The following is a 25,752-nucleotide window of genomic DNA, read 5'->3' as shown; positions in this document are numbered from 1 at the left end:
TCACCTGAAAATGCAAATACGATGATTCTTGAGTAGTGACGACAGGTGGCGAAAAATACATATGCATCGGAAAACAACAAGATAGGTTAAGCTAATGAAATAATACGGAAAAAATATATAAAATGAAAGAGGAGAAATTTGTTGTAGAAACATGGTTAAATACATTTGTTGTACAGTCTATCTATATAAGCGTATGGTCCGTTGACTGAAGACACATAAAAACTGCTTCCTTTATGGGACTTTTCGTAATTGAAAATGCCCAACATAAATTCGTCGCCAAGCAGCGCCCTCTGTGTCCTCCCCTACACGCGCAACTCAAATTGAGTCTGAAATCAATTAATAATATTATAAAATGCAAGTTTTCATATTAGTAGCCTTTCTTTTTATGTATGTGAGTGTAATGATTTTTTGAAAAAGTATTCAACAGTAGTTCCAGTTAAGTAATCTGGAAACCAAGCAGATATAAAAAGTCATAAAAATTTTTAACTAATTTTCTACAATATAGATTGAAAAGCGAATAGGGTAGTTAATTTATTACTGTATTCCATTTTGTACAATGGGTAAAGTACCCATTTTAGACGGATCACCCGTATCTTAAACGAACAAAATTTGAAAGTCATTTCTAATACCCGGTTTTGAATGAGCTTCGTTTTTTTTTTCATCGGTTATCACGGGATACGTGCTAACTTGGTATGCAAATATAGTGTTTTATTGTAACATTAACTTGTGTCGACTGCGAAAGGTCAAACAGGGGAGAACAATGTTGAAATTGTCAAACTCTAAATTGCCAAAGGTATCTATAATGCACCTCGTTGTCTTTAATTAAGAAACGAAATTTATCAAAAACAAACATGTATTTACGTCGAATTTACTCTGACTAAACTAGAGAAATCCGAAGGTATTACGATTCCACATGCGTTACACATTATCAAAGCATGACTTTATTGACAATGAATTAAATTTACGCAAGAATAAAATTGTCACTTCGAAAACTAAAATATATTAGTATTTGAACAGTGAAATAAGTTCACACATGCTCGTTTCCACACCACCGCAAGCGGTAGAGCACCCGGTGCGTTTTTTTTTTACGTGGTATCCCCAGTAGGCCTACTCCACGGAGAATACTTGCAAAATCGATCTTACGTTCTTCGAAAAATTGCAAATGACTCTTTTCACATGTGATTTATGGTAAATTGTTTTCCCCAATTAATTTCTTTCTTCTAAATTTTTCAGATCATATAACCCACGGACCATTTATTATCGATGAAAGATGACTGTTCTAATTACGGATGAAAGATGGTTATTTTAATTATGGATGAAGGGTGATTGATTTTATCTTACAGGTGAACGGTGATTGGCTTTGGATGTTCGCGCACGGTTTTTTTTTATGAGATATGAGATCATCACTAAAATAGAGAAACCGGAGAATACGCAAAACTGGAATTACGAATCACTGTAAGACGTTGGCATTTACCTATCGGAAGACAATGCAGAAATCTTTGAAGAAACAGAGACAATTCGGAGTAGAGAATGAGCACAACCACCAAAATATGACAGACCTGTATAATTCTACAGTGAAATACAAACCGAACATGACCTATGAGCGACACGAGAAAAAAACTGACTCTAAAACGATCGCAATACAAGACTGTAAAACCATTAAAAGAAACTATAGCTGAATAAATTTTACCACACTTTGTCATCATGATGATTCTAAACTACATCGCTAAATCCATGTAACGGTCAAAACAAGATGACTGATGCTGCACCAAGCCTAAGCCTCAAAAATAAAGCATTAATTTTACAGTATAGTCAACATAACTCAGTTATAAAGCTGGAACGGATTGAAATATAATTAACGAAAAAGAGACAAATTGAAACAGACAAAAGGTTTGATAAGCTGAAACAAACAAAAAGATTGATTAGCTGAAACAAACAAAAAGATTGATTAGCTGAAACAGACAAAAAGTTTTATTAGCTGAAACAGACAAAAGGTTTAATTAGCTGAAACAGACGAAGGTATGGTTAGCACAATCACATGATATTATATAATATAATATTATATATATATAATTGAAACAGACAAAAGGTTTGATAAGCTGAAACAAACAAAAAGATTGATTAGCTGAAACCGACAAAAAGTTTGATTGGCTGAAACACACAAAAGGTTTAATTAGCTGAAACAGACGAAGGTATGGTTATCACAATCACATAATATTATATAATATAATACTATATACATATAATTGAAACAGACAAAAGGTTTGATAAGCTGAAACAAACAAAAAGATTGATAAACTGAAACAAACAAAAAGATTGATTAGCTGAAACAGACAAAAGGTTTAATTAGCTGAAACAGACGAAGGTATGGTTAGTACAATCACATAATATTACATAATATAATATTATATATATATAATTGAAACAGACAAAAGGTTTGATAAGCTGAAACAAACAAAAAGATTGATAAACTGAAACAAACAAAAAGATTGATTAGCTGAAACAGACAAAAAGTTTGATTGGCTGAAACAGACAAAAGGTTTAATTAGCTAAAACAGACGAAGGTATGGTCAGCATAATCACATAAGTTCATACACTGACAAAAAATGTTTCGCATCCAACATGATATTCGCTTTGATATTCGTTGCTTCGATTATTAATTGTATCGATGAATAAAAAACATTCTAAATGTTTTGAATCGACATCTCTTTTTGCTTTGAGTCATTACAGTGAATATCTTTTTTGACTGAACATTCTATAGTTCTCATTGCATTTATTAAAAAATTGGATTTGTTGCCCTAAAACAGAAAATATTACGATCAGTTAAGCACGTATTTCAGTACATTTCAGATATATTTCATATATACTTACGTCAAGATTCTCCACTATCAGTATAGACTACCGCGATTTTTGTTCCTGCGCGTTGAGCACCGGCTTCCAAATGCCACGCTTTCTCTAATAACTGAAAAGCATCAAGTCCACGCGCAAAGGCGCTGTGGAACTTGAAAACTTTGTTATTCGTCAAAAATTCAACGAAGAGCTGAAAAATCAGCACGTCAAGCGTAACTCTTATACATAAACTGTATGCAAAATCAACGCGCAGAAAAACGTGTCCGATTCCCGTTATTAATTTACGCGCATAAAGCTGCGTCCAATTCTCGTGATTAATCTACGCGCAATAAGGCGCGACAGATTAAACTGTCAAAAACTTTGTATTTTCTGGGACTTGTCCCAAAAATTCTGTAGAAACCCAATCCGCATCTGCATCTTTTAGATATCAGATACATTGCTATGCGGATTGTGGTTCTCAGATTACAAATCAAATTGAAATTGGAAGGGAGATTGGAGGGCATGCATTATTGTGTGGCGTGACGGTCGGCGGTCCTCTTCGACGCGAAGTCTTCGAGCTCAACATCTCTCCCCATCTAGCGTACCACGGAACGCGATAGATGGTCCAGAGATGCGTTTTGCCCATTCAGACGATCACAGAGATCAATCGCATGGAATAACGATCGGTAATGACTAAATAATTGAATTGCATAACGATTGAAAAATGGTTGCTGAGTGACAAGAAATGAAAAATTCAATTTCGTTAATATTCAAATGCTTTCAAGTGGTCGAGCGACTCGAATACGGAGTCTTTTAGGAAAAAAATTTCTGTGATCATCTGACGCTGTGAATTACCAAAGTTAGTAACATCACGGTACATCGCGACCTTCCTACCCTCGCATGTTTCCCAACGAAGCCACCCAACGGAAAAGAGAGATTCACACACTCATGCATAAATCCCGCGACGGATCCCAAAACGTCCACCTACCTACCCGGTTACCTATATTCGACCTAAACGATTCTCCATTTTTTCCAACACACATCATTCTTCATCATTTGCGCCGTGGTCACTGACTTACATTTTCGTTGGTTACCTGCTAGGAGCAAAATGTTTTTGTATCATAGTCTGCCTACTTAGAATACGGTATCGCGGTTGTATCCCGAAAATTTTAATATTGCATTTGTTATTTTAGTAAATGTTGGCAGACTATCGGTACATTAACCTTTTGTAAAATTGATTAAATACATCCTGTATGCCAATTAGCATTTTTCTAAGCGAGCTAAGCCTGCAGTTGATCAATACTTGTTGGCTGTTAAAAGATTGAAAATGATATATAATGTAAAATGCAATTTGATTACGTTACGTTATGCCAGACTTTGGAGTTTTATCGATTCAACAATAAAGTAAATAATTGAATACATTCAAACCTCAGGTGAACCCACCACTTAAACGGCTTCATCGGTAAATTCAAACGTAGATTATTACATCAATTACGAAACACAATTCGTTCTCGCGAGTGCCGAGTAAGCGATTGGTTACCTGTCGCGATACTCATTCCACTTTTGGCAACGTCCAAAATTTCTAACTTCAAGTAAGCTACGGTAAATTAAATTGCGAAACGAAATTATTCGACTGAGAGTCATGCACGTTGCGATCGTGAATGAGCCTATCCATGCAGCTAAGAAATCAAAGATTTGTGTAACAATTGTTACCGCCACGCCACGTGACAGAGGAATCCCAGGGAAATACCCATAACCTAACACATGCAAACTCACCAACGTTGCCGAGAAATGGAAAAGTTACTCGGAAGTCTCTGCTTAAATCTCTAAAAAACAAAACACTTGAATTAATTTAGCAAATTCGCTTTTCAGTTTTCCAATTAATTATTACTCTTATCTAGTTTCATATTTATGCACTGCATATTGTGCAACACCAAAAGTTCGGCTTTAAATTGTACCACCTTGAATTGTCAATCAATAATTAAAATAAGTATTGTTACCTCGACTCTGGGCTACTCCACACTTTTACACGTAGTAGTTCTTGTAGAAACTCAGGTTTATTGGTGATGCGATGAACTATTCACGTAATTCAGATCTTCACTAATCTCTTGTAATCCAAAAAATCTGCACCGCAATAACACTCGATTCTACACTAACTTTTTGTGCTGTAGCTGTCTGTTTCAACCGACTCAATAAACTTGCTAACAATACAACTGCGCATTTACCGAAAATCAGCCAAAGAAATAATAAAATTGACACGCAACTCACCGAAAAAAAAGTAGATTTCACTGAAATCTGAAGTTATACAAAACAATGGAAACTCGAGACACGAGAATTCACTTTCACCGTTTGTAGAATGTTTTTATTTCAGTAATTCGGATTTTCTTCAGGCTACGCACTGACCCTGGTGTATAATTCACAGATGAATATGGTGAAAACACACTGATCGAACAACGCGACACAAGTTGATCAACAGGGTTTTAAAGTTGAACTGATACCGATAACACGTGATTCCGCTCCGATTGCTGGGAAACGACTGATGCCGCACGGCGCTCAGAAGAGTTATATCAATTCTCTGAATGACGGAAGATAATAATTCCCCCTCCCTCTCTGTTACTCTTCTCATGGGGTGGGGATAGATTCGATTCGATAGCGAAAGTTTATAAATTTCCAGAGCCCATTCTTGCTGCTGCATGGAAAATTGAAAAATGTATAAAGTAGATACACAGTCCCCGAAATCCCACGAGTAACGATTTTCGTTTGTTTTCATGGACGCTGCAACTTTCCCCCCAATCACCCCCCGGGCCGCCCCGCAGAGCCACCGCCGAACGCCCACGGATAATTCTAACGCCAGAATTGAATTCAGCATCCCCAAAAACCTTCCGAAGAACGATTTCTTATCTAGCACGTAAACGTGATCAAATGTTTAGAGCATTGCCGTAACAAGCGACGTCGTTCTATAGTTGTTACGCCATTAGCCAGAACCATTGGTTACTAGCCAATCAATTGAATCACTTGCCATCAGCTGCTGACATGAGACCATTCACGTGACTGGCATTTCTGAATCTATGACTGACGCTAGTACACGAAAAAGTTCGTGGTGCTTTCTATCGGGTAATCCGGCCACGTGATTTTGCTTTGTTGATAGAAATAATCGAAAGGTCAAATCTACGGAGACTACCCAGCGGTAAAATCTAAAGTTTCTAGTATCTGCTAGTATTAACACTTGGGAGTTGGGCCTTCACTATCTTACATGTGTCGTTGACGTTGACTTGTTTATGAGAAGTCCCTTAGAAATGAGTACAGCCGACGAACAAATAGAACGACAGAAGAAGCGAAATGATACAACTAGGAAACGTTCGACTAAATTAGATTCTGAGGAAAACAATCCGTGTTTGAAGGTACATGCATACCGATAGATACGTAACCCCCAAATGTTACATAAAATAATATGTTATCGAAAAATTTTGAATTATTTTTCTAAAATTTCAGGAACACCATTTATCACTCAAATGCCTCAATGACAACAATGCTGATCATGATGCTTGCACTTTATACTTTATGAATTATAAAAACTGCAAAGATTTTTGGGTAATTTAATACGTTATCAGAGTGTTATGTGAATTCATCATTATGATTTCCTTGTGTATGTAAAATCGCTAAAAATCCACATCTTTCCTTTCTTTGTAGGATAACTTTCAAATGTTCACTCATCTTTGAAATGATTTTTTTCCTGGTATTTCAGTATCAAGTAACAAGGGAACGTAGAAAGAATGGAATCAAACCATACCTTCCACCACCTGCAGACAGACTCAAAATAAAAGAAGAATATTTAAAAGCCAATTCTCCTAAATAATTCCTTAAGTAGTGTAACAATAAACTTGTTCAATATGTATAATCACGAAATAAATACCGTATTTACTTGATGTGTTTGAGTTTGTTTATTTGAAAATATGAGTGCCTATAAATTACCTACCAGTATACTGTATGTATGGAGGTTATTAAGTATTAAGGGATTGTACATTCTTTTATCAATGAAACCAGCTAAAATTCATACACGGAGAAATATTTTGAATGTGTAATTAGTATGACTTCTATTATTCATTTACCAAGTTATAGGCTAATCAATGATAAGTATGGCTGTTTGTGACCGTCACAGGGATTGCTAAAAAAAAGTGTAAAAGGCTATTTTTTAACTTCTAATGGGTGATGTGTGTATGCAAAGCTTGTAACTGGAATTACTATGTCGGATACTGACTTATATGTAACACAATTCAAATCTGACCTCAATATATACGCATACGCACTCACTAGATCTGTGTATCGCTGTTACAGAAGAGTCCATAATTATTTTGTACATTTTTCTTAACTTATACTTATTATATCATCAAGTCTGTTACACTTTATACATAAATGCGATATTCAATATGTATCCAGTATTAGAATTACAAAATATGGGTTGCTTTTAAAATACAAAAGAATATACTCAGAGAATAGTCCAGTATTAACAGATGGACAAGGAAACTTTATTCACTAATATTTCACTAGTGTTTACGACAGATTATCGTTAGTATAGGCAAGATTTATATCAAAATTTAATTTTTCTACTGTACGAAATGTAACTTTTATTTACTGGAGCTTTCCTTTGAGTTTTCCTTTTGCATATACGTGTAAAACACTTCTTACAATTAATGTAGCCTCAATGTTTCTGGTACATTGAAATTCGGCTCCGTACAAGATAGATTACAATAATGTATGCTATATTTATACAATCTATGCAATAAAGACAGTACTGAGAAGGAAGAGGCGTTGGAAAAAAATTTAATTCGAATGCATGTCAACAGATTCCAAATCAGTTATTAACGTGCAAAACGAAATATATAACAAAAATTACGAAAAATTGATTTAAAATAACGGCTAGTGAAAATATTGCGTCCGAGAGACGATATATGTTAAGAACTGAGAGTTGTGCACTTGATTATTTGTGTGTTAGCCAAAACCAAAATACATTAAAAGAGAGCTAAAAAAAATTAAATGCTAATCAGAAAAAAACATAGTGTGTAGATATACAATGTACAATAATATATTACTTTGAATAGGATTCAAGGCGTGCCAGCTTTTCTATTATAAAATCATTTTGTTTTTGTTAACACACTCAGAAATTTTGTTGTGTATAATAACAAAAACAAGACTGATATTAAAAAAAGTTTAACATACCTAACGAGAATTATTGCACTGAAATGAGCTTGGCAAGGCTACTCTGTTGTGAAAATTATCTATATAAATTATATTCGGCATAAGAGTTGTATGGTATAAAACTAAAGCAAATAAAGATTAAAAAAGTATATAAGTGAGGTTTCAGGTATTTGGCTAAACTAGTTGATAGATGTTGTTTATTACGTTGTTGTGGATTTCTTGCTTTCACCTTCTCTCTTTCTCTATGTTTTAACATGCATCGTCAGCAAGTAGTCATTCGGAGTGTTCTCTTATATGAAACGTATATATACGGAAGTGACGGCACATTTGTCTCACCTGAAACAAAGTTTATAGCGTCATTATTAATCATTCCATACTTTTTTGGGCTCAAGTTACCAGTCGTAAGAATAATCCTATGATAAGAAAACCGTAAAAAAAAATAATGAGATATGTTTTTATTGTTTTATAAACTGATGAGTTGAAACAACTGACAAATCCACAGGAAAAATACTCTCAGGTTTCATAGCACTCAATGTAGGTAATTTAGGAGAAATAGGACACCAATTGTGTGAAAATAAGGAAATATTAGGATTCTTCAATTTCTGCATGCGTGAAGAAATTCAAAAACATTGCAAGGATACTGAACCTGATTTTGACGTGGACCTAAATATCTCCAAATATCCGAGCCCACGGATCTCGAATGTAAAAAAGGGAATTACAAACACATTACATCTACATACAATTCTAAATGAAAATAAATTAAAAGATTTTTGTTTTTAGAAAAAATTAAAGAACTGGAATGAAATCATGAAATGACTAAAGCAATTTCGTACATTACGCCTATTATTCGCTCTTTCGTGTTTGAGATCCATGGATTTAAATATTTAGAAGAACACGGCTATCGAAATTCAAAAATTAAAAATTAAAAGATCATGGTAAACTACCAAAAACAGGTAGTTTTTAGGGGGAAATGGTGTGCTTCAGACCACATTTAGGGGAAACCTTCAGTTTCAGAATGCCTATAGGGAAAGTGAAAGAGATAGGGTAAATTTACTTTCAAGGGAATAAGGGAACTACTATGAAGCCTGTACTTTCCTGGAAAAACACGCTTGCTGAATAAAATTAATTTTAAACATATTTCCACAGTTCGCGAAGTGACGTACGCGAATTTACCAGCTATGGAACATATTTCATTCATGCTTTACTTGTTGAAAGCTCATAGAATATGTAATGCTATACGTTACTTTTTCTTTTAACTGAAATATTGTGTAAGCAATCAATCATTCAACACTTGGCCCTAAAGTTTTTTTTTAAATGTAACGTATATCCAAACACACATTCTTGATTTTGCCAACTTGCGAGTGATCTTTGTCAATGATAAAAATAGGCTTTTTATTGTGCAATTGAAGCTAAGGTAAATAACTGAGGATCGAATAACAATAATCCCAGTTTTTTTTTATCAATAAAATCATCAAACATTTGAACAAAATCATGCTACTTGCAAGTTTTTCCAACAATAGTTTTGCAGCGTATTTTTAATGACAAAAATATTACCTGTACAAAATTAGTGGAGGAAATTCACAATTAGGAAGAAATAGCACATAAAAGACTCACCACACAGGTTCCGTAGTGAATGTGGGCAACAAGTGCAAAAATGGATACTAGATACATGATTTCAAGTTCAATCGATGGCACCATGAAAGAACAAGCTACAGCACCTGCTACAGGAATAAGAATCCAAGGAAATATCTCACACCTGGTGTTGCTCATCTGAGAAACAATTAATCGACACTGCAAATGAAAATAAAAATAATGAAATGAATTGAATTATTGAAGAATCTAATCTATATATATATAAATATATATCTGTAAAAATGTGAATAAACACTTACGCATATGTTGGAAAATATTGTTCCGATGGCAAAGTAAATCATTCTTGGATCTTTTTCCATAATATTGTTTGGTGAGTATATTACCCAAAATGTTGCAATAGTAAAAAATATAGTTGCAGGTACTAGAGGTCTTACAGCTTCAGGGAACGATCTCATTTTCCCTGTTTTGTCTCTATATGATCTATAAAAGTTAAAATGAAAACTAAAACCATGCTGTAAGAGTTTCGAAACCATATATTTGATAGAAATTACGATAATTCCTTATTTCTGCTCTCTTAGCGGAGGAACCTAGATGATGAAATAATAGAATAGCAGTTACTTGTATATGTTCCAGACCACCATTGGTAAATTAGACACCAGTGCGCTGACGTACAGTAATATTTCAAACATAATGCCAGCTGAAATTCCACCTGGAAGTTCAAATTTCCAAGCTTCATGACCAGCAAATGTTGTCAGAACAAACACGATGATAGTAGCCTAGAATAGATTAGTTCCTTTCAAATGGGGAATATGAAAATAGAGAGAACTATGTAAATAATCAGTACTCGGCAAAACACATTTTCATCTTGTATCATTAATGGAAAATAGTGAAATGAAGGACGAGAAATTAAAGCTCGTTGCAAAAGAGCATGATACGTTTTTTCTGGACTTCTTCAAAGTCAAGCAATTGATTTTTTAAAACTGCACACAGAAACAAAATTAAATAATGAACGGCCGGGAGCTATAATAATTTTACATTACCTCGAAAGATTCATAGTATCAATATTTTTTGTACTTTATACATACATAAAATTTTCATTACTTTCAGTTGAACATTCTATCGAAAAACGAATAACAATCTTGCTCCGGAAAATTAGGAGTATAATTAGCTAACGATATTTCTACTGTAATAAGCTTTCATAGCAATGAATAATATATCAATCAGAATTGAACCAACCAGCATAGAGGCATCATATCCCCAGGGTAAGAAGAGAACACCAGTGTTGTACTTCTCCCAGTGGCTTAGGTAGAAATTGATAAACACGTTCCAAAGAATGAAATACATTCTAAGAGGTGCTACACTATGATCCGTTCTACCAAATACCGAATACATGCAAACAGTAATCAGCATAGCCGTCCAGCTATCGAGACCATGGTCAAACAATTCTCCTAATGGTCCAGATGTTTGAGTGCGTCTTGCCTGTTTCCCATCAATACCGTCTAATTTCCAAACAAAGTAACAGTTATTTTATAAGTATATTAAGATTGAAATTTTTTTAGCCACCCTTGTGGAAATAAGCTACCAAATTATTTAAATACACTTGGTTGATTATTTCTGCACGTTTGAGTATTTTGAGAAGTTGCGCAATCTACGTACTACTGGTTAAACACATTATGCAAGTCATTTATTAATTTTCTTTGGACAATTGTGCTTGGTTCTATTTTCTCGACACAAACAGAAGTTTCAGATGGTCCATGTCTTGAATGAGGTACTTATGAAATACTTGCCAAGCGTATATGCCATGAATATGTTAAAAGCAGCCATAGCATAAACCCATCTTGGTATATTTGGATATTCTGGGATATTGTCACTGGATGCATAATAGTAGTAGTCGTAGCTTGCAAACATCAGAAAATTCACAACAGTGAATAGGAATCCAGTGAACGTCAATAAGTTCGGAGCCACCCATTTTGGACAATACTACATTACAAAAAATTATGATGATAAAACAGATACACAGATTACATCATCATTCTTATCTAATCTCAATCTGTCGTAAAGCTTTCAAACTAATTTTCCAAGGAGGTTACTTATTTTGAAATATAGAGCCAATGTGTAAATTGAAGAAAACAAATTACAAAAATTTTATTCTAAACGGATCTTGTAGTGCAAAGTTTTTTAGCTTGAGAAAACATTCTGAATGCTTTCACGTTGTCTTGATAAAATATCCATTAAAATTCAGTGTGAATAGAAAACTGATTCCATAAAGTGTAGAATGAATTGCATAATAGAAAAATGTAGAAGTACCCAGATGATGCCCCTAATTCACATGCGCATTGTGAATTAAAGGTGCTGACGCGTTGAATAAATTTTAATGAAAATGATAGTAATGGTAATTAATAATTTATACCTCTACTACTTTGTTCCAGAAAGGGTGCATCACATAAATACTCAAGGGACTCGTATCCAGTGAGCTGTACTGTAAATTAAAAAGAAATATTCATAGTTCTCTGCGTAGAAGATATTTGTACAAAGAGTGAGTTTTCGAGAATGAGAAGACGTTCGCTCATTACCGGAATTCTGAGTCACTAATTTATAATCTATCAGGTATAAGTACAGGTATGAACTATGACCAACTGTAACAAACTGGATTTAAGGCATGAAGCAAGAATGTATTTAAAATACGCACTATTGTGATTAAAATTTTGATTTCATTCCAACGAACATAATTTTCAATAGAAATGAATTATATAAATTTGTTACAGCATGTCCCAATTAAGGATATACCCTGTACTACCTGTAGGGTGTAATTTAGGTTTCTAGATAAGCCGCACCAAAATGTAATTACAACAATTATTGATATATGAAATTTAGAGTGAAGAAAATTAGTGTTCACCTTATAATTTTCGAAGCCCATAAGATGCTCCTGCGTCAAATAGTCAACTTCCAGTTTCATTTTAATAATTATCTCGATATCAGAAAACGTTAAACTAACCACAAGACAGGTCACTACTTCACGTAATAATAAACTACTATATTTCCATCAATTGGTTTAAATTAATCAATGACTAACATTGTATTACAAAAGCATATTTTAACTAATCTTGATAAAATAAATTAACATTTTTCGTAGTTAAGACTAGAGAAATCGGACTTGTGATGCGAGTGTAAATGCTCATCACAAATCCTACGATTTATAGGCAAATTTTTCCACACAACATACGCATGCGCTTGGCACGCTCAACGTTGAAGCCTGGACTACGTAGTGCATTGAGCTGAGGTCGTATTCTTTTCGGAGATCTCCTTCAGAGTCACTAGTCAAGTTTACATCAAATTTTTACACTAGTTTACACCACGTGCTTAAATGAAAAGAATGAATTACTAGATATAAGCACCGATTGGTATGTAACATCCGACCGGAACGTCCGTATGTTTTATCGACTATTATTACTGCATGTTACTTTTATCAACTAACCAAACTCGAAGTACGAGAACCTTGTAACCATAAGGAATTAAAACAACTATCTAACTATTTGGAATATCCCTAGATGGAAATAACTATGACATTCACTAACCAAAGCTTAAAAACCATGTTACGAGATCTTCGTACTACAAAGAGCTATAATATTATTATACGTTATTACATATCACTATCATATTAACACCATAATTAACTAACACGATTATATCCAATTATTATGTAACACTCGACAATGCCATTTGTGCATTCGGAACTGAGAGCTATACTATAAGCAACTTACGCTATACCATATAGTCTGGAGTATAGAAGACTGTAAAACCATAGATAAATGTATAACCAATACAATGTAAAGATAGCACTGGTGCAGTAATAATAGTCGATAAAACATACGGACGTTGCGGTCAGTGTTACACTACCTCCATGTGTGTAACTTACGAAGCTCGATGGTCTGTACTGATCTCACGCAGCGTAGTCCATGTCGCGCTTACTTACACCTTGCGAAAAACGAATAGTGGGGATAAGAACGTGAATATCCACCACGACGAGATGCCATGATGGAGGATATCGCAACAAATGGTATGTTTTTACATGAAAAAATATACATCCCAAATTTTAACGGGAATTATAACATGTCTTAACACTCCATATGCGCTTACAACGCGCATTCCGCAACTAATCTACCGAGTTGAGTCCTAAAATTTGACAGATGACACTTGACGTTCACCTAAAAGTGTGGGCGTCCCGTGTTCGCTTTGCAATCACGGTTAATCATTCTATTTACACAGTTTCTTGGTGCGTGCAAAACGCTGAGTTTGCATACTAAACCTTCAGTCATACCCGAATCGCATTGTTGGCTGAACGTTATAATCCTATTCACATCCGCGCAAACGTTATCCAGAATCCTACGTTCCCGCACCCAGAATTTTTTCTGATCACCAGTCACAATTGACAATCCTGTGCGTATGCGGATGTATTGACAATCTATGATTCAGACCTTTTTTCACATCTTTTAATATCCGAAAATTTGTTTGTTCGTGTTGATTCACGTGTTTAATCATTTATACCGTCCAGTAAATTGTGAACAGTAGATATTAAAAGTCTAGCGAAGACAATTGCATAACAATACAATTGACTAATCGTAACTGCAAGGCTATGCATACGCATAGGTGTGTAAAGTGTGTAATGAGTTTGGCAACAATGCTTTTTCTTATATCAAAGAATGATAAGAAAGCAAAAATATTTTCACGCCTGTTTTTGATTTCTTTGCATAGTGTTCATTCTGTTATTCATCATTTTTGGACTCTTGTTCTTTTCTTACCTCTAACATCATTTAATAACATATATTTCTAAAGGACATTTTGCACAACTCGACTAGTTTGAATGTAAATTTCAATTATAGATACGGGAGGGGAGTGCGGAGGTACATCGATTTGTGCTGGGTGCCTAAATGCGATCGACGAGGACGAATTTATTCAGGCACTGAGCCAGGAATGGCATATAGACTGCTTTCGGTAAGACTGAATAGGCAAAATGAAGTTTCAATTGTATGTCAACACTGCAATGTAATCAAGACAGTTGAAATTTTGTAATAACTTACGTGAATACACACATTGGAAACATTTTGATGATAGAGGTTTTCATCAACACATATTACACGTTCATGCTCCACTTTTTATAAAGATGATGAGTTACCGTTTCGTGAAGAGTTTCTAAAATTATAGATTTTGCAGAGAGAAACTGACTTTTTTCGAAAGATTTATATAGTACAGATCCTTAGACCAAACATTTCATGACTTAATTCTTATTGAATGACTTATTCATGTTTAATGTGGAAAACATGAAAATACATGTAGTTGAGATTCCACAAAAGAAAATTGTTTGCCCATAGTCTTTGGTGAACTCTTGCGATTGATTTCTGTTTTGTGCTTGATCATTATGAAATGTATAGAAACATGTTTCGTGCAACTTTGTATAAGTCGATCGTAACAGACATTCATTATATTTTCAGATGCTCAGCTTGCGATGCTGCTTTATCTTCATGGTATTTTGAAAAAGATGGTTTATTATTTTGTAAAAATGATTATTGGGCTGCTTACGGAGAGGCTTGTCAGGGATGTGGTCAAGTCATCACAGGCCCAGTTATGTTGGCAGGAGATCACAAATTTCACCCAGAATGTTTTGCCTGCAATTCATGCAGTAATTTCATTGGTGATGGAGAGAGCTATGCCCTTGTCGAGAGGTCAAAATTGTATTGTGGCGTATGTTACAAGAGACAAATGCAACCACTGAGCAAAACCGCAAATTATCCATTCGTCAGAAATCCACACAGCATAAGATTAGTGGAAATCCCTCCAAATACGAATGGCGTTATACAAGATCCAAAGAGACAGAGAGGGATCAAACTTTCATTAGACACATCTCCGAGTCCAAGAACGTGTGGAGGAGCTTTATTACGAATCTCTGAGTGAGTAAATAGAATACATGTTTCAAACATATAAAAATTAATTTTACACTACTTTTCCTGTAGTTTATTGTTTGCCTTTATATTAAGTTATATCGTGCAATACAGTTTGGCTGATGCAAAGCATGATTGTGTTTGTGTTTCACCTGTTCATTGTTGACATTTTGAAATCACTATAAAATAATGCAACTGATGTCCTACGTGGGGGAAATACAGTCTTAATAATAAATGATTGCACACTTCTGAAAGCAAAAGTCTGTTTTTATAACATCATGTTAAATTACTTGTATATAATTACGTTGGAAATATCGTCTTTGTTATATTCATTTATTGGAAAATTTACACTTGTGAGAGATCTCAATGGGCGATTCAACTGTCAATTTAAGCCAAAATACAGATGCGAATTCCGACACTTGATTAGAATCATCCAGTATTTGTGTAATTAGGGAGTTTTGGAAAGATGCATAACGTGATTTAACATTTAGATGTCAGTATGGGTTGAAGTAACCCATAAACAATAAAAATTATTAGATAATCAGCTGTTCTGTTTCTGTGATACATATGTATATATGTATATATGTATGTATTTATGTAAGTATGTATGTATGTATGTATGTATAAATGTATGCATCTATGTATAAGTACACAATTTTTTACTTGCAAAATTGGTATTAGTAACCCGTATTTACAATTTAAAGTAGGTATACATCTAATAAAATACTTTTGCTAATAACTGAAAACAAACAAAACGCAGGTTAATGAGAAACGTGCGTGGAAAAATCAGTAAGCTGGCTGCCTCTGTGATGGAGGTTCTGTTTAGGCTATGCTGCAACTTCTCTAACTATAGGTATTTCATAACAAATTAATAATTCCAACTTAATGTTGTGTAATCGGTCATAAAATCAATGCTTGGTGTTAGATGATTATTATCCGTTCACATTGACATTGATTACAGAATAAAACTGGTCTGTATTTTACTTTTTGCATGCCATTGTCTTTGAATATAATGCACGAACAATGTATTATGATAACCAGTAAATTTGTAACACTAACGATTGCGTTCTGCCACATTTATTGTTAGTAAATTATTTGTTCAAACATTTTTAGGAAGTCTAAGAGATATCTCCTACCAAATGTTTCTAAGTTGTAGGTACTTGATGTATTTGTCTTAGATTTCAAACAATCTAGCTAACAAGATCTATCGCTGAGACAACTTCGCAAAGGTGTATCCTCATTTGTTGCAATTCTGATAATTTAACACTATATAATTTGCTTATCATAAGTATGCTAGCATACATACAGCAAATTCTGCTATAATCTTTCACACTGGCAAATTTGCAGCAAATATGTAGATATTTTGCTCCAATTTTTGTCATCAATGATGGATCCATTTCCATCTGCATTTGCTTTGGATTGAGAATTATTGGTATGAGTGAGGGAATAATTGCTCTAGCTTTCTCATGAATTTGTCCCCTCTATTGATCAATTGAAGTTATAAAGCCTGGACAATACTCACTGCCTATAAATATTTATTGCAAGTTTCATTTGTTACCAATAATTTTCAAACTTGTTTCTCTCCCACAGTTATTAGGATAAGAACACCGATATATTTTCAGAGCAAGTTTTCATCACAGTTGACTAATCATCATTGTGTCACAATTACTACGCTTAATCTGAATGCCTAAGTATCGTGTGTCTGAGTGTCGGCAGTCGATTATTCGTAAATTTATAATTTGATATCTGGTTTTACCAAGCACTTTCAAAAAATACATTCGCACGTACAACTTGAAAATACTTGCACGCAATAACAATTTGTTCATACGTAATAAATATGAGATTTTCATAGTTAATATTTGTAAATATTTTTGCATAACATGTTACAGACTGAACATGTCTAGTGATCTAATGTCACTACATATTGGTGATCGAATCCTAGAGGTGAACGGCACACCTGTTAAAGAACAACCTATTGAAAGTATCGAAAACCTAATACGATATTCCGATACGGTTTTGCAGGTAGACAATAATGTTATTTTGCAATTTTTAAAAATAATTGGCATGTAGACTTTCACCACAAAATTACACACCAGCTACCTTGTGTCATGTTTCTCTGTGCTAAACACAATATTAATGACGATGCCATTTCAGTTGACTATCGAACATGATCCAGATGCTGTATCTAGGCGACCATCTTTCCCTAATGCTCCCTCACCTGTTATTACAAGTTCTCTAAGCCCAAGAACTAGTCCAGAGGGCAAAGAAAGGCTATTTAAACGTCGTGACGAGGGATACATCAGTGGAACAAGAAGTAGACAACTCAGGAGAACCCGTGATCCCATGCATAAAGAGCGCAGTAGTTCAATGTCCAGATTACTTGACGGGTAGATTTCTCTCTTGAATATAAATGAAATTGCTAACTTTCAAAATCTAGCACTTTTTAAGAAGAAAACATTTTATATTATTGTATGTACATTGAAACATGTTTGTAGTTCTCCACAATCGAGTGCAACCTCTGACTTGAGTCGGACCAGATCTTTTCGAGTGGAACCTAAAAACCAAAGGATATTTCGAGCCAGTGACTTAGTGAAAGGAGAGCTTTTGGGCAAAGGCTTCTTTGGGCAGGTGTACAAAGTTACGCATCGGGATACTGGTGAAGTTATGGTCCTCAAAGAACTGTATAGAGTTGACGAAGAGGCTCAGAAAAACTTCCTAAAAGAGGTAAGTCAGTGCAGTGTTAGTTTTGTGCTTGTAATCTTAATTTTCCAATTCATATTCGGGTGTTTAACACGTTGAGCGCCGCGTCAGCCATCGGTGGCTGACACTGAAATTATATTTAGTGGCACATGTGGCTTGATGGGAACTGCCTTCAAAATCGGGGTAGCGCTCAACGTGTTAAAGAAATCTGGTACTAATATTTTTCATTTAACATTACGACGTTCAAATCTGTTGTTTCCATCCTGGGATTGTGATTGTAAATAGGTGAAGTCTAGATAAAATATTCGATTATTCGAATTTTAAGAATCTATCCATCGAATTGCTAACCCTCCATTATGCCAAGAGTATGACGAAAAGCTTATTGGTTGCTTCAAGATAATTAAAATTTGCCCTTACTGTAATAACAAAATTTACTTTATCGAATTTTTTTAATTGTGACGTCCTTATAGACCCATTGCAGTTTCATACATGTAGATCTGTAACTACAGGATTTTAGTGGGCACTAGCGCTAGTACTGAGAAAAAATTCACACCATAAGAGGTAATCTAGAGGAATTGCACACCAACTAAATGAATGATAATGTGAATTTTTTATCAAATAGTAGCACCAATGCCCACTAAAGTCTCACAGTTACAGATTTTTTTTTGAAAATTATTACTTTCACAATAAAATATATGCTAAGAATGTGACCTAAACACGGATATTTCAAATGGGGAAACCCAGTCGTTTGGAGGAGGGGTTAGAGTTGGAATAAGAATCTGAAAAAATCAGAGAGTCGTTTTTCAATTATTTGGGGGGTGAATGGTAAAAAATTCATCCAAGCCCTAAATAAGGACCACCTTAATATATATATATATATAAATATATAATATATATATATAAATAATATATATATATATAAACGTGTTTTCGTGTAATTTTCCTTAATATTGTCGAATTTCTTGAAGAATTGGGGATATTTGAATTGGGGATTCGTAGCACTAGCAAAGACAAAAAAAAAAAATTTAGACAGGAAAAATTGGAAAACTGGTCAGGGAAAGTCAGGGAATTTTTCTATGGAAAAAAGTGCGAACCATGAGTTTAAAAATATCTTCAGTTAGAGCATGTGCACACATTTTTAATCAGTATTGAGGATAACATTGCGATGAAAATATTTCAAAGTTTTTAATAAAACCTATAGCTGTTTAATTTTGGAATACAGTAATCAAAATTTTCGTCAATCATCCTACTCTGTGTATTATGATTTTATACTCGATTTATTATATTGCAAACATGTTATGGGTCAGTCAAAATAAAAATGTGTACGTATATAAACAATTTTTGTATCATCATTTTTAACAATATATTTACAAATATCTATTATATATTTCCATAGGTTGCAGTATTACGTTCTCTACATCACAACAACGTTCTAAGATTCATTGGTGTTCTATACAAAGAGAAAAAACTTCACCTAGTAACTGAATTTATATCTGGCGGTACTTTGCGTGGACTTCTTCATGATACAAACGAGTCTTTGCCATGGGAGCAGCGTACTTCTTTTGCAAAGGATATTGCAGCTGGTATGGCTTATTTACATTCCATGAATATTATTCATAGAGATTTAAACTCGCACAATTGCCTGGTAAGAGAAGACAAGACTGTAGTCGTAGCTGATTTCGGCTTAGCGAGGATAATTCAAAATGGTAATTCACCTGATAAACGTAAATATAGCCGACATTCTGGCGAAGGCAGAAGTTCAAAACGATGCGAACGTAAGAAGAGGTATACAGTTGTGGGGAATCCTTACTGGATGGCACCCGAAATGATGAAAGGAAATAAGTATGATGAAAAAGTTGATATATTCAGCTACGGTATTGTACTCTGTGAAATAATTGGCAGAGTTCAAGCTGACCCTGATTACCTACCTAGGTCATCAGACTTTGGCCTAAATCAAAATGTATTTAAGGAAAAATTTTGCGCCAATTGTCCAGAGACATTTTATATGATTGCATTTTTGTGCTGCGATTTAAACCCGGATAAAAGACCTCCTTTTGAGGTAATGGAAGTTTGGTTCGAAGGCTTGGCCATGCACCTTTCTGTCGGTGCCCCATTACCTTCAGACCTAGATTTTGATATTCGGCATTACACCGGACCTAGCCCAAGCAGCAGCGAATCAACAACTCCAGAAACGCTTGCACCGCAATTGAAACCAATCAGAGAAGGACAGATACATCAAGAGAAGAAGCGTTCTTGCGGATGTGACGATAGCACCTTGGAGCGAGATCCTAGTCCTGTAAGCAATAAGAATCCAAAAATCCCAGATGCTCTCAGTCCGGAAAAATATTCCCGTGAAAGCATGAGCAAATTAAATGAAAACATCGCTCCGAACTTGGGGCGATATTCCAGACGAAATTCTAGGTCCAAGGAATCATTGCCTGAGAGAGAGAAACCTAGTATTGTAATTTCTCCTGAGAGCAATGACTTCAGTGGACGTTATTTCCGTCAAAACAGTAAGACCAAGTCCAAAGATGCTTCGTTGGAAGTAACAAAACCTGGCATGTATTCTCGGCAGAATAGTAATAAAAGTAAACCTCAAACTACTTTGAATGAGAAATATTACAGCAGAAGGCAAGATGGCTTACCCCATGAGACATCTGATAAATTGTTTTCGGCGACTAATGATAGGTACATCAAGCAGTTGAGCGATTCGAATGAAATCACAGGAAAAGACAATGATCTCATTTCGAGGCATGGAAGCGAAGTTAAAGAAACTGTTATTCCAGTACCACTGATTGAAAAAATGAGATACGTTGGTCAAACCAATAGCGAAACCGGCTTAGAGCGACCTTTGACGCCGTGTAATATTGGAAAAAAGTTTTCGTACCAACTTAATAGTTCATCAGCGACAACGAAAACCAAAGAAATCTCAAGGCAAAATTCAAGTGAGAGTACAGACGGCAAAATTAAATCTCAGACTGGATTTAATAGTTCGGATGCAACTAGTGTTTTAAGTTCTTACTTAAGACAAATTACTAAAGGCAAAATATCTCCTGAGAAAGAAAATCGGACCGTATCTAGATACAGCAGTTCAAATTCTGTCAACAGCAATTCGAGTAAGAGCTCTTCTGATAGTTCCAGATCTCCAGCTGGTTCGTATTTAAGGAGAACTAAGATCTCACCCACGAAAGAGAAGCTCAAACATGCATTTTCAAGACAAGACAGTACCGGGTCTAATAAAAGTTCAGACAATGGGTCTCTAGAACATACCTCAAAGTTCAGCAAATTGAGGTCCTTGTCAGGTCATCAGAAATCAAAAGCAAGTCAGAACACAAAGCCAACGAGCAATGAAAAAAGTTTGGAAGATGAATTAACACTGCAAAGCGATCTCTCGTATCAAAAGGACCGGCCAAAGGAGAAACCGATCAGAAGGCCCAGTATCGATTGTTTGCAGAATGTCGTTTTCAAGCGAGATGTTCTCTCCAGGCAGGACAGTTTTGGGTCTGATGCAAGTACGCTGAAAAAAGGTGATCTCTATTACACAGATAGTTTCTGTTCAAATGAAAGTACGTTGAAGAAGGATGAATTTTACAGATTAAATAGCGCCGAAGCTGATTCAATCTCATTGCAAAGTGAGAATAAAGTAAATAAATGCTTATGTAAATTATCTGAAGACTGTAAATGCCTCAAAGAATTTGAAGCAAAATCGACTGATGATCAAAAAAATGATGTAATAGCCCACCGCGATATCGTTAATTCCCTCCAAGACAATACAAGAATTTCATTGGATAAAGCAAGCAACACATCACAGATCTACAGCGGAAGCTGTAGGCCTCCACAAAATCTAACAGAGGACCACAGGTGTTACAAAAACACAGGCGTCTGCAGGCAGGATAGCTTTGGGTTGGACAGCGCAGTAGGTACAATGAAAAGTGATTTTTTCTCTGACTTAGATCTGGTTAAATTAAGGGGTGGCAGAGCAACACCTGAGTTATGCTGTACACCAGAAACATGTTGTACGCCTGAGCGGCCTCTTTCGCCATTTGAAAGTACTGCTCTATGATCTTAACCTGTTGCTTTTGACCTGATCTGACTAAATATAATATAGAGCAATATAACAATGGCAATCTATTTTCGACTTACATAAAGCAGTGTGCTTGTTTCATCGTATTTGTAAACATTAGCTAGTGTGCATACTCTAAATATTTTTTTTTTATAATAATTCAAGCCAGCTTAGTGAATTATGTTAGTTAAATAGTCGCACCAATTATAATACTTTCACAGGCATTTCATTGTGATTGATCAACTGTTCCAAAATAAAAATCGATGTTCTTTCCAATTCTGTAAGGGCTGGAAATTTGTAGTGTTTACAGAATAAGCAAAAAACCTTCAATTTTTCACTTTGAAGAAGTTATACAATGGTCATGATACAATGAAATTTTTGTGTGCATGTTTTAATACACTTCACTATTTTTTAGAGTGTAAAAAGAGCTTAAACATTACACTGACTCTATCTAATGTATACACGGAAGTGATTGATACAGATCAATTCCCGAGCTTGATAATCATTATGTAGAGTATAAAAATGTATATCCTCTCACTTAATTTCGTCCGTAGACTTTTAGTTAAAAAAAAAAAAATCAATCAACAAACATTCCTATTAAATCTTGCCCCTATTTTTATATGTAGTCGATTTTAGTTTGAAGTAAACGATCTGAATTTATTACAGCATTCCGTTTACAAAATTTCCTTGCTCCAAAAATGGTGTTTTTTGTAACAGTTTTTTCATACATATTTTTGATTGGGTAATAAATGCCAGGTAAAAATGAATTGAAGGACTTGATATCTAGAAATTGCAAGACGGACAATATGAAAAAGAAAGGAAAAAGAATCATTCTGATGTTTTCAAAAAGGTCTACATGAAGGGTAAAATATTTTAAGGCTCACTCGTGTCGTCTATCTTGATTAACAAAGGAAATCAATGTTGAGATAAGTAATGTGCTCTGCAATGTGTACCTCAGTTACGTAAGTATTAATATAGGGTCTGCAAAAAAAAAAAAAAAATCTAAGTGAGCCTTTATTGCCGAATATTTGTGTAAATTTGAATGTATGGTTCAAAAGAGTTTGGAAATGCATATAGGTTTTGCACAGGTTTTCAAACATCTTGATTAGAATTGTTATCTTGAAGGGTAGTTTATCTTCAGGTAATAACAGTCGACAGCAAAAAGTCTTCAAATGCTGTTCTCATCACGAATTAAAAATAGTATATTTTAGGTTCAAAAATATGTATCATGTTTGAGTGAGTAAGATAGCATTCATAACAAACTTTAATTGGGAGCCTGTGCCTGTATAGAACACTTAACGTGTACATAGGTTTGTATATAGTTTTAGGCTTTTTGATAATATAGCTTTGAAAACACAAGCAAAACAAAAAAAGTAAAAAAAAACCGTACTCCAATTGGAAGTTTACTAACTAGATCTCTAGTACTAAAAATGTTATTTTTATTTACACTTTTACTATTAAGAAAGAATATTATTTGCAGGATGATACAAACTTTTCATATTTTATCATTCATTTATTCAACGAATTAACTGGTTTTTCTGACTTACATTCGTTTCCCTCCTCATTATGGAAAATATGATTTATTTTTCCAAATATATGTGTGATTGTGACGTCTACAATATTGCTAATAATTCTGTAAATGTTACAGTGTAATATGAGTTGTAACTTAAATTAATATCCTAATTTTGTGCTTAATCTTATCGTGTAATTAATATTATTCATAATTCTTGAAAACAGAAGAAATAATAGAATGAAAAGTTTTTTAATATTTACTTACCAAGTCGTCCTGCAGTTGAAATAATTCTTTGTTACCTAATTTACAATCAAAATGTACTTAATATCCTAAGTTATCGTATAATTGAACTGTTGAATGAACGTCGGCGAAAGAATGTTCAATTTGAAACCACGGTGATAACGCGAATGACAATTAAAAGTTTAAAAAAAGAACGCGTATTTATCGTATACAAAACAATTGATCTAATCAAACTCTCTGTAGTTCTTTAATTACTTTTAATGGCGTATATGAAGGTGGTTTCGAATTATTGTATAAACGTTAAACGTTGTCTGTGATAGAAAGTGTTTTGAAATTGTACAGCAAACAATTGAGTACTTGTAATTAACTGGTTAGAATTGATTATGACACTGTATACTTGTATGTATTATTATCAGCAATACTCATACACAACAATAACGGAACTAATTACATCTACTTATTGATTAAAATATAATATATAATTTTCGGTGTGAAGATTAATGAATTTCAACGGAATTCGTGTAATTAGTATTCATAGCAGTTATGTATTACAAAACTTGAAGATTGCGTCAATAATATTGCCCGTAATTTTTTTCCAGACGTACATTATGAGTAACAGTATTGAACATTCAGTGTTGTTTGGTCACTTGGTCAGTATTAAAAATGTCAATAATGTCTCACGAAAAACAATTATCTTACAATTTCTTGTAAATTTGTACAAAAACCTGCACCAGCACAGTAATTGAGAATATTTTTGATGCACCGTTGACCGATAGACATGGTCGTTGTATAATAATGTAGTAGATATTCCGACAAGTTACTTACTTGCCCACGTGGGGTATTAATCGATTTTTTGCAAAAATCTAATGAGAATAAATGGATTACAAAATGGCTGATAAAAGACGAAGTTATCCACGCTACGCAATTTACATTCGAATGTTATAAAACATTTCCGTATTAACACAATAACGGATTTTATTTATTATCTTATACGTTGAATTTTCCTTTAAGAAAACGAAGTTGTAATTTTTATGTAACTTGTAAAAAAAAAAACCGCGCCGATATTAGGTTTTAGTTCGTGTACATTTGTAGCAACAACACTGATATGCACGTAGCGGAAGATTTTTTTCATTGGAGAATGAGTTTAATAAAATGATCTGATTCTGTTTGGAAATTGTCATCGTATTTTCATGCAATTTGCATCGCGATTGATATGAATTTGTCAAGTGAAAAATCCTTCGCTACGATATTAAATAGCCTTTTATACTTTTCGTGTATACTATTTAATTGTAAACCACTTTTTCATAATATTTTTTTAACGTGGAGTTATAATAGTATTTAAACAAAATGTCTCTCATTTAACATTCCAATAATGCAGAAAAAAAATTAAATAACTGAAAAATAAAAAGTTTGTTAATAATGATAATGATCCCGTACTTTTTACTTCCACTCACCCAAACCTAGATTTTATTCCTATTTCATGTTAAAAACAGACCAGTATTGTTGAAAAATTTGGCTTCAAGAAGAATTCGTTATCATCACTATTGTATTTTCATCACCGTCGTACCTAGATAGTTTAAAACTCAGCGCTGTTGTAAAAATAACTCAGCCAGCGTCTACAGATGACAGCACTCTCAGACAGAAGTTACGAGAACACAAAGAGAAACTCCGCGAGGTGGCGC

The 25,752-nt window shown here is 34.3% G+C and overlaps 3 protein-coding genes across 5 annotated transcripts; 2 read left to right on the top strand and 1 right to left on the bottom strand.

Annotated features, from left to right (window-relative positions):
* Nucleotides 1-5,893: 5,893 nt before the first annotated feature.
* LOC124177794 (coiled-coil-helix-coiled-coil-helix domain-containing protein 7) lies at nucleotides 5,894-6,991 on the top strand. The gene is made up of 3 exons (XM_046560604.1): nucleotides 5,894-6,230; nucleotides 6,322-6,420; nucleotides 6,575-6,991. The coding sequence occupies exons 1-3, from the start codon at nucleotides 6,108-6,110 to the stop codon at nucleotides 6,683-6,685; spliced, it is 333 nt and encodes a 110-aa protein (XP_046416560.1). The 5' UTR covers nucleotides 5,894-6,107; the 3' UTR covers nucleotides 6,686-6,991.
* On the bottom strand, nucleotides 6,747-12,851 carry LOC124177793 (ethanolaminephosphotransferase 1-like). Of its 2 annotated transcripts, XM_046560601.1 has the most exons (8): nucleotides 12,515-12,850; nucleotides 12,029-12,097; nucleotides 11,406-11,598; nucleotides 10,855-11,117; nucleotides 10,237-10,394; nucleotides 9,918-10,098; nucleotides 9,640-9,816; nucleotides 6,747-8,361 (listed from the first exon to the last, which is right to left on the bottom strand). In XM_046560601.1, the coding sequence occupies exons 1-8, from the start codon at nucleotides 12,572-12,574 to the stop codon at nucleotides 8,299-8,301; spliced, it is 1,164 nt and encodes a 387-aa protein (XP_046416557.1). In that variant the 5' UTR covers nucleotides 12,575-12,850; the 3' UTR covers nucleotides 6,747-8,298. The 2 variants fall into 2 exon arrangements, with proteins under 2 accessions (XP_046416557.1, XP_046416558.1); XM_046560602.1 differs by lacking the exon at nucleotides 12,029-12,097 and having other exon boundaries at nucleotides 12,515-12,851.
* A 652-nt stretch (nucleotides 12,852-13,503) lies between these two features.
* Nucleotides 13,504-25,496, top strand: LOC124177682 (probable serine/threonine-protein kinase DDB_G0271402). Of its 2 annotated transcripts, XM_046560321.1 has the most exons (8): nucleotides 13,504-13,675; nucleotides 14,499-14,610; nucleotides 15,108-15,563; nucleotides 16,315-16,407; nucleotides 17,444-17,576; nucleotides 17,709-17,941; nucleotides 18,050-18,278; nucleotides 19,651-25,496. In XM_046560321.1, the coding sequence occupies exons 1-8, from the start codon at nucleotides 13,651-13,653 to the stop codon at nucleotides 22,315-22,317; spliced, it is 3,948 nt and encodes a 1,315-aa protein (XP_046416277.1). In that variant the 5' UTR covers nucleotides 13,504-13,650; the 3' UTR covers nucleotides 22,318-25,496. The 2 variants fall into 2 exon arrangements, with proteins under 2 accessions (XP_046416277.1, XP_046416278.1); XM_046560322.1 differs by lacking the exon at nucleotides 16,315-16,407 and having other exon boundaries at nucleotides 13,505-13,675.
* The last annotated feature ends 256 nt before the right edge of the window (nucleotides 25,497-25,752 follow it).

The sequence above is a fragment of the Neodiprion fabricii genome, chromosome 3, assembly GCF_021155785.1.
Source record: "Neodiprion fabricii isolate iyNeoFabr1 chromosome 3, iyNeoFabr1.1, whole genome shotgun sequence".
In the NCBI taxonomy this organism is placed as follows: Eukaryota; Metazoa; Arthropoda; class Insecta; order Hymenoptera; family Diprionidae; genus Neodiprion; species Neodiprion fabricii.
Note: the sequence above shows the minus strand (reverse complement) of the source record. Positions and strands in the feature narration are given on the sequence as shown.

Coding starts and splice junctions, on each gene's coding strand:
- LOC124177794 (XM_046560604.1), top strand. CDS start 6,108: ATGAGAAGTCCCTTAGAAATGAGTACAGCCGACGAACAAATAGAACGA. Junction 6,231..6,321: donor AAAACAATCCGTGTTTGAAG/GTACATGCATAC, acceptor CTAAAATTTCAG/GAACACCATTTATCACTCAA. Junction 6,421..6,574: donor AAAACTGCAAAGATTTTTGG/GTAATTTAATAC, acceptor CTGGTATTTCAG/TATCAAGTAACAAGGGAACG.
- LOC124177793 (XM_046560601.1), bottom strand. CDS start 12,574: ATGAAACTGGAAGTTGACTATTTGACGCAGGAGCATCTTATGGGCTTC. Junction 11,118..11,405: donor ATTCATGGCATATACGCTTG/GCAAGTATTTCA, acceptor TTTGGAAATTAG/ACGGTATTGATGGGAAACAG. Junction 9,817..9,917: donor CAATATTTTCCAACATATGC/GTAAGTGTTTAT, acceptor TTTCATTTGCAG/TGTCGATTAATTGTTTCTCA.
- LOC124177682 (XM_046560321.1), top strand. CDS start 13,651: ATGATGGAGGATATCGCAACAAATG. Junction 14,611..15,107: donor TGGCATATAGACTGCTTTCG/GTAAGACTGAAT, acceptor TTATATTTTCAG/ATGCTCAGCTTGCGATGCTG. Junction 16,408..17,443: donor TGCAACTTCTCTAACTATAG/GTATTTCATAAC, acceptor AACATGTTACAG/ACTGAACATGTCTAGTGATC.